Below are 8795 nucleotides of genomic sequence, written 5' to 3' on the forward strand. Positions count from 1 at the left end.
TGGATGCCCTTTATCGCAGAAAATACGTAAAAATATCGAATTGAGAGAACCGATATACCGGTTATCTACAGAACAATGAGATGAACAGGCTTGTCCGTGGATAGACTGAGTATATTGTTTTTAATTAAAATGATACAACGCCAAAACGTCGATTTTTAATATCATATAGCCTATTCTTCGACGCACTAAAATCATGGAATATACGAATTAATTCCTGTTTCACACATATACATAGTGTATACATTATCCGTTTGATTCGTCTATAGGAATGATGGCCGGTCACGTGCAAGAGTATTAACATTTTTACCGTTTGTATATAATTGGCTCATTTAGTCTGGCATAGACACTGACCTATGTCTGTTTCAACAGCTGTTAACTTAAAAGTCTTCTGGCTTTTTTGAGATCTTCATCGAAAGCACGCTTTTTTTTTCTGTACGATTAGGGAACGATACTTGTAGAACTTCGCATGTTGAAGTCGTAGTTTTAAGTACCCAGATTACATGACGCTGTATTCAAGTTGGAAGCTCCATCAACACCTCTGAAATATGCGCAATCGATCTATATGTGACAATACATCACATAAGAGTACCAAACACTTTAAATGCACTGGTACTTTTAGCTAGGTTTGTCTACGTCGACTTTTTCGAAGTACAGCTCTGTGTCGTGACGATTTATTGAAACACCTTGTTTCGAGCTTGTGCTAAACTTTAAAGAAAAGGATCAGTGTATTACGCCTGGCCCAAACACAACCCTATCAGCGAAGCCGGTCTCATAGGCTGAGTTAGAATCAAAATGAATAAATAATCTGGTATATACATTGACGGAAGAGAGACGGCAAGATTTTCTAGTGTCAAGAGCTCGCAGCCATTTACCTCATACAACTGTCACCGCTATAAGTGAAATTGTTCCCAATCCAAATTAGGATTTTAACTATATTAATACCCCCAGCAGAATGTCATTTGTCAAAATGACTATTGACTATCTTGATAACTATTGTTAATTTTGTTCATGCATCATAATAATTATTACTATTTATACACACATATATATATATATATGTATATAATTGTACACATAAGAACTGATGCACCTGCCGAGCGTACAGCATTAGTACGAGTACAAAGCTTCTCTATACATATCCCGCTCAAATAGCCCCCGTGCCTTACGGTTCCGGATCGTAGCGACAGCTAGGAATTATGATTAATTACTATTGCTTAACAATTTGTCCGCAGGAGGCCTCCAGACACAAATAAACAGTCAATGCCTTATGTCCTTTCAGTATTTTGTTTCTGCCACCTGATTAACGAAGGTCTTCAGCTCGAACAGTACATTCAGCTGGTCTGTACAGACGGTGCACATACGAATAATGTTCTTGGAGTCGTCTTCCACGTGCTGCGACCCATTTATGCATTTTATCAACTCTTCATGGCCTTCAAGTACTCCAATGTATGTCTTCGCAGAACGAACTCTTATTATATGGACATATATATATATTAGCGGATATTAACGCTTAGATTTTGATGTATGTGATTCTCAAAAGAGGACAATGAGCAACGTAAAACTGACTAATATAAAATGATTGAATACTCCTCAGCAATCGAAAAATTTTCAGATCGATAGCTCTACTGTGTGTGCGTAAGATGTTAAGATCTTTTTTACCGGTTCTTATAACTGGTCGTTATTCAGCTGGGCATTTAGCGAAACACGTGTTCACTGTTGAAAGTTTCAAAGATCGAGGAACGTTCCGAAAGCCGCTCTTCACTCTAATTCGTGCTGACGCATGTTTCCGATTTCGGAGGAAGCGGATCGCATGTTTCGGTTTTCTACCAGTGACCCAAGATGCATAAAAGGCAATATTGACAAGCACGTCTAACTGTGATTAATATTATAAAATTAGATGTATGTGCCATTTTGCTTTCGCCTTTTTGTTTACCGATATTGAGGCGCATTCCTGATACTGGTGCTGATCTAGCGTATTAGATACTTTTGTTTTTTTAGCATTTACAGCCAGACAGCGCGTAAAAACAAATGAAGAGAAATATTTCTTCAATATTTTCATGGCGTTTCAAGCGTCATAATCACGGTTTGCACTGAGCCGGCGAAATGATTGCCAGTAAAGTATCATACCATGTTAAAATCCACCCATCTTTTACGTAAACACATAGTGTTGTAACACGAGGGCTAATTTTATGTTTTTGTGAACTTCCTGAGTTTCCCGGCTACGAATCAGCGTTACCTGAAATCGAAGGCATCAGTTCGCAGCCTCTAACACGTCAAATACCATAAGTTATTACTGCATAAGGCACCCGCCCAATGGCCTGAACGTAACTGGACCGTATAAAATATTTGTCGTTTCGTCGGTATGACAATTCGAACAGTGTATTTACTTAATCCTTGCCGTCATACGTAAGATGCTAGCTGTTTTGAGTACGTGTAATGCTGATAGAGCTTCAGTCCCGCCACGGTGATGGGGCTACCTTTGTTGAGATTCGCAGCGTTCTCTGACTATCTAACCAAATGTCTGGAAAAGCGGACAGAATCGGAGCATTTTCTTTTTTCGATAAAGCTTACAGAAATCAGAGAATATTAAAATAAGTAACATTTCGTGTCGGATATTCAACTTCTACATAGTACATAAACACATTGCGTACACTGGTATTGTAAGCGATTAATTCCTGTCGTTTTCTATTTCCACAAGGCATCCTAAACTAGTTATCCTGCTGTGAAAATAAACGTCCTTTTGCAGATTGTCATCAACCACTCCAGGCATATTGCGCGGTTTGGGGCAATGCATCTGATTGCTACGTCGCTCTACTTTTGGTTTTTCTCAATAGTCGAAGAATACAAGCACGCTGAACACGATTCTTCTGAAATGAGCCGCGGTCATCTTCTCAGTCATCACGGTAACGACTCACTTGTTGTTAGCCTGGTTACCGCTGTCAGCGAAGCCATTCATGGGTGAGTCCATCTCTTCTCCCTATTAAAAACTTTCCATATATCTGAAGCACAGTTAATAGTCACTGTTTTTTCTACAATTTTTGTTCTTTATAACGTTACCCCATCACAATGAAATTAATTGTAGGTCAATAAGGCTGCCCACCACTTTGATACTTGCAGTTCAGCTCAATTTATATATGAATCCATAAGCAAGCTGTTTGATAGCATCGAAAAATGTCAATATCGACTCTGTTATATAAATGTGTTACGGGTCCCGCTAAGAGCCGTTCCGCAAGCACACCCGTATTTACAGATATCTTTCCTGTCTAAATCTTACTTCATTCTGGCGTTGTGGGGATATCTTGCAGATATTTATAAATTGGTTGGCGTTTTATGACCATGGTGGTTATGGTAATCGTGGCGGTAGCAACATATAGCTATTTGTTGATTAGCGATTTTTATGTATCTGTTCGTTTTGTTCGAAGACCACCATGTGGACGTATCCATATCTTCTTCGGGCGAAGCAGCGTTACGTTTTGAATGCGTTCATTTTAGTACAGCTTGATGTCAAATTTATCATGGCCTTATATTGAGCTCCTATGTGCAGAAGCCGTAAAGTTATCATGTTGCCCTCTCTTTTTGGCCATTGGCGCGTCAGAAACCATCTATCGAAAAAGCTATATACATCACCGCGTACACTTCCCGTTACCCCACATATTAACGTTGACTTCCGGTTTACACTTATGTATGTGTCTAAACACGAGAATTAACACATCATCAGAATTTCTGGGCTGTCTTTTAGTATTGCTGCCGTAGTCGGTGCCTGTCGATGTTACCCTTCTGATATTTCAAATAAGGACAATTTTATGGACGTAATAAATATCTAATGAATATATTCAGCGCATAAATCAATTGATCTAACGCTGTCTTCAAACAGACAGTTCGAGCCCAGTTTCAAAATGAATAATAGTGTAGTTTCTTGTTGTACTTGATAAAATTGCTACATACATTATAAATCCTTGTGGTGAAAAATAATTTTCTCTCAAGGCTGATTTAAAAAATGGACGAACTGCTTTCTCATACTATTGATACACTTTGACCGTCATCAATACGATCTGCAATTGCTTCTGTTAACCGTTATAATTCGTTAATTCTGCACCACTGGAATAAAGTTTAGCTACTTGGTTTTGCCGTTATTACCGTCTCATCCCATTAAATTTAAAAATTGAAGAAAAAAATCCCATTTGAAAAAAAAAATTGAAAAGACATTGTGATGCTATTTGTTTTATTTGTTGTTTAGCTAGAAGGCAAGAGTTTCGGCTAGGGTATCAGCAATTAGGCTGGACTGTCCTGATACGTAAATGTTCCGACCGTTTTTGTCATGACTAGCAAATTTGTCTATTTTTTTGTGTACTATTTTACCGTCATGTCGACGACCAAAACGATGATTACGTCAATGATAGTAGCAATAGCATGAAAACGCAACTAGTATATTTCAGTAGATTTTGTATTCGGTTGCCTGTTGTGTCATCTAACCTATTTTTGAGTATATAATAAACCGATGATTGACTGATGTGGCGGGTTCTACAGCACGTCCCTGGTAGATTCAATTTACACAGTAATTTCAGTTTATTTCAAAGATTACGTTGAGAGAAAGCGTCACTTCTATACAGTTACTTACTAATGTACTATTGACAGTAATTTAAGATGCGTAGCTACGCTTAGGAAATTTCGATCTATTTTCAATCGTATAAACAGCCATATATGACCGACTAATCGACAGTAGCACGTATTCTGGTGCACCCTATACACAAAGTACTAATGTTGGACATGTAGGTCCACGTATCTCATCCACATCATAAAACTACGTAAAATCATTTTTCATCTTCCAACGATTAGTTGCGTAAGCTACCTTTTTGAAACGTAGATGAAAGCATTTAAGGATATTTAAGCTCAAAAGATCCGAACGGACCGAAACGAACGTTTTCCTGAATCGTTCGTCCGAAGCGTTACCTCTACCTGTGCCACGATATAGCCAGAACTAGCTCGTTTAAACCCATGCAGTCTTGAGTTTTGCTGTCGGGCCTCACCATGTTCATTAAATTGGGGAAACGATCATTCGGCTTGAAGGCGACAAGGTTGGGCATTTAAACGGATAATATATATGATTGCATAATGCGCTTTGTGCGTGTGTTACCGTCTTATGCTTTAAAAATGGACACGTAACAAAAACAAGCACTGTAACTTATCATACAATAATTTTAAGTCAGGTTAACTTGCTCGTCTTGGTTACGCTACCCCGTCTTTGAAACAGGAGCAATTCGTTGTCAAATCACACCAGCTATACGCCGACCCACCATGCGGTGAGTCAGCGTGAGGAACGTGCCGTACACTCGGGGCATGATACGCGCCACGATACTGGCGGAAATTCAGGACACCACGGCAAAGATCATCATGGTTCGAATATCACGGGCTTTTTACAGCCATTTACTGTTGAATACAACATTATCCTAGCCGGCGTCTGGTTTATCGTTTGGCAGAACATCGGAAGAGGTTTGTGACCAGCGTTAGATTTATGTTAAGCGAAAGGTTCAAGTGCCTAAGTTTCTGATGGATCACAGAAAGCTGATCATACCAGCTAGCGTACAATGATAGGACATAATATCTTTGTAACAAAAAACTTTGCTAGAACATATGCTTAGTGTGTGTATATATATATAATTATTCAGTTGTCTGTACCTTTTGATTTAATACTTTGACGCGGCATGAACGCGGTATAATTTACATAATGTGTATTCTGTCGAATTTCCGGTGAGCAGGTCCTGAAATTCAGATACGACGTGAATCAATCTGTACAACGGGTCAGGACGCCCGCTATCAAAGCAATCTTGTCGTAAGCGCCGATTGCCATGCATCAAATAAAGGCCTATTTGCCGGTCTCTTCTTACTTCTCGTATCGGTGGTAGCTCTTGTCATTGCCCAGGTTCGTTAGCTACGTTTCAAGTACTCGCCCGCAACTATAGCCAAAGAACCAAAACAGATTATATCAAATATATATAGATATATGTACTTGCTAAAAGTTTGTTCCAAGAAGCATGTAAACATACTTGCAGCCATGACGGAAATAGTGCGTCGTTATCAGAATTTGAGCGTAAATCAGACCCATTATCCAATCTAAACACATGAGACGAAGCTCTAGCAAAATTAAAAGCTTTGTTCTTTGTTTGAAGCTGGCGATTTACATGTATCATTATATCGTCAATTTTCATTGGATTCTCAAAAAATTCAAAAAAGATCTTTCTGACGTATACTAAAACATTTTAAATAGGATTTAAAATTAAAAGCTTCGAAAATCTATGGCTAAACTGCTATTGCTGATTACATATTCTTGACAGAGAAGTTAGCATCTTTGAAAGGAGAGTGTTTTTTACGTGGTTGTCCAAACAGACTAAAATCGGTTATAGTTTTTTAGATTTTTTTACACCTTTTAGACCATTTTGAGCGCTCGATTTTTTGGGACAACGATCTAGAATTGAATCTTCCTGTATTTTTATCCACGGCGTATTTGGATAGCCTTATGCGCACGAATGCTGTTGTTTGCCAATTAAAGAACAACTATTATGGAAGCGTCTAGCGAGTCGTTTGCGCGAATAGACATGATTGCCAAAAATACTTTTAGTTTGTGCAAAAAAATCCTTGACATATCAATTTTGTCCTTAAAAATAAGATATAAGAACAAATCCCAACTTAGTCGGTGCAACTTAGTTCGTTTATATATATATATAAATGGTATGTTAGTTGCGATATTGATATGCGCCCTGTTTATATATATAAGAGATATAATCTGTTTAATATGAAAGGCTGAAGTTTACTTTGGCCGAATGTACTTATCCATTCACAAGTCGCTTTGGGTATCATGCACGTAGTCATCCGCTACCCAGAAGCACACGCTTAGCTCACCCATCCCCCAGCTTAACCCCTGGTAGACAACTCACGGAAATTTACAGGAGGCCCAACGTTCCAACGAGGGTTCCCCGCAGGTCGTGCTGGTGCAGGAACGTTTTCGGCGTGCGGAGCTAATGATATTCCTGGTACAAGACAACATTCTCGTGATTGTCGCTTTACTGGCGGTCTGTTGGGCGTACTGGCAAATACGGACGCTTGACTTCAGCGTGCACCCAATCACGCTGCTTGACGACGTACTCCTCTACGTACCTCTACCGTTCTTCTTTCTCTACTTCTTCATGTCGTAAGTACTCGTTCAGCTAGAGATATACATACGATTTTCTTGGATGGGAAATGTCTGCCGGATCCTCATACAAGCTAGCTTGGAAGAAAAAATTCGTCGACTGAATGTAAACTAGCTAAGTTGAATACGAAAATTACCAAGAAATCTGCTTTCCACGTATGGAAACTAAAATAAAAAAAATATACGGCAAAAAATTATTTTCAGGTAGATTGTCTAAAATTAGATCACGCATCCTACCGATACTTTTTGTGACCTATACAACCCATAACTTTCCAAATTGTTTTTGCGATGTTGTTGGTTAGTGCATAGAACAAATAAGGCCTAGCGCACAGTTCGGGAGAAGCCGACTTATTTGAACGGAGGTATCTCGAAGTACGTAAACGAAAGGTGCTGAGGTTTAGATAAGAACCCCAATAGGCACCGAAGCTGGATTGTCGTTGTTCCAAGGAGATCCTTATACGGCATTTAAAGATAATAAATTCTAAAATAATTATATCTCACAAGTATGATTATAATTTGTTCGTTCAAGGATGATAGCTGACGTCTACTCACAGAAACTGTCGCGAGTCAGTAGTAACGTTATCACCGTAATACAGGTCGTGGTAAGTTCTCAAAAAATTTCCTTTTCGTAAACTTTAACCCTCAAATTTTTTTCAATCTTGCTAACCTAAAGTTCGCCAAAGAATACCGATAAGTAGCGATTGAAAGCAAGACAGAACAAGTTTGTCGAAATTGCAGGCTGTTAGCTGAATAATTATAGGCGGTATATTTGTGTTTTTCTTAGGCGCTATAAAGGTAAGCAAGGCCTTGGAAATATGCACATAGAACGGCTTCACAAAATATCTCATTTCGTATATAGAGAACCCCTTCAAAGAACCGTATCAGTGCGTTACTCCAGCCGTCTATTCAGATAATACGAGATTCGTATACGCCATTACGGAGGGCTTGCAGGGTGGAATCTGTAACCTCCAATCGGCTGGGCCCCCAGCGCGAAATAAGGTGTGTTTCTGCGAGGTTTTGAATTCAAACTATCTCACGTGTCTTCAGGCTTCGTAGACAAACGCGCGCCACCATATTGATCTTAACGAGCGTTTAGATAAACATCTTTTCCCTACCCATTTGCTTTTCATTTTCAGCTTCAAACACTCTTTCTGTCAGACGGTTTGCGACGGTGTAGTAACCAACGGAGGCATCAGTTTCTGAAACCTGGCCGTGAACTGGTTACCTTTCTCATCATCTGTAATATTACCATGTGGGTAACCACCACATTTAAAACAGACACCCAACACGAAAGTGAAAGCGCTGAGTTAATCTTCGGAAAGAGTGTAAGTCTACTTTGCGTGGCAAAGCACCTGGAGTTGGAGAATTATATAACGACTGATCCTTGCTCAAAATCCGAAAACCATGTACTACTCTTCATCATGATAGATCTATTGTTATGTTCTAGAAAGGACTATCTCTTTACCAAGAATAGCGGATAAGGTGCGCTAAGGTAAACAGTTCGTTAAGGATGCCTTGCCCTACATATTCGGCTCGAGCTTAAGGGAGTGTCATAGTGTTTGATATGTGCAATGTTAATTCCTTCGCTCTCAGGACATATCGTACAGGA

The 8795-nt window shown here is 39.2% G+C and overlaps 1 protein-coding gene across 10 annotated transcripts in view; it reads left to right on the top strand.

Moving 5' to 3' along the window:
• LOC111255342 (proton channel OtopLc-like) overlaps positions 1-8795 on the top strand; it is a 73558-nt gene that overhangs the window by 58058 nt on the left and 6705 nt on the right. For all 10 annotated transcript variants that reach the window (XM_086978309.1, XM_022817215.2, XM_086978308.1 and 7 more), the window contains 7 exons: positions 1280-1446; positions 2747-2958; positions 5252-5490; positions 5757-5920; positions 6945-7186; positions 7716-7788; positions 8323-8511. In XM_086978309.1, the coding sequence (XP_086834435.1) occupies positions 1280-1446; positions 2747-2958; positions 5252-5490; positions 5757-5920; positions 6945-7186; positions 7716-7788; positions 8323-8511 (1286 nt within the window). The remainder of the gene's footprint in view (positions 1-1279; positions 1447-2746; positions 2959-5251; positions 5491-5756; positions 5921-6944; positions 7187-7715; positions 7789-8322; positions 8512-8795) is intronic.

The sequence above is a fragment of the Varroa destructor genome, unplaced genomic scaffold (genome assembly GCF_002443255.2).
Source record: "Varroa destructor unplaced genomic scaffold, Vdes_3.0 BEIS01000001.1, whole genome shotgun sequence".
NCBI lineage: Eukaryota > Metazoa > Arthropoda > Arachnida > Mesostigmata > Varroidae > Varroa > Varroa destructor.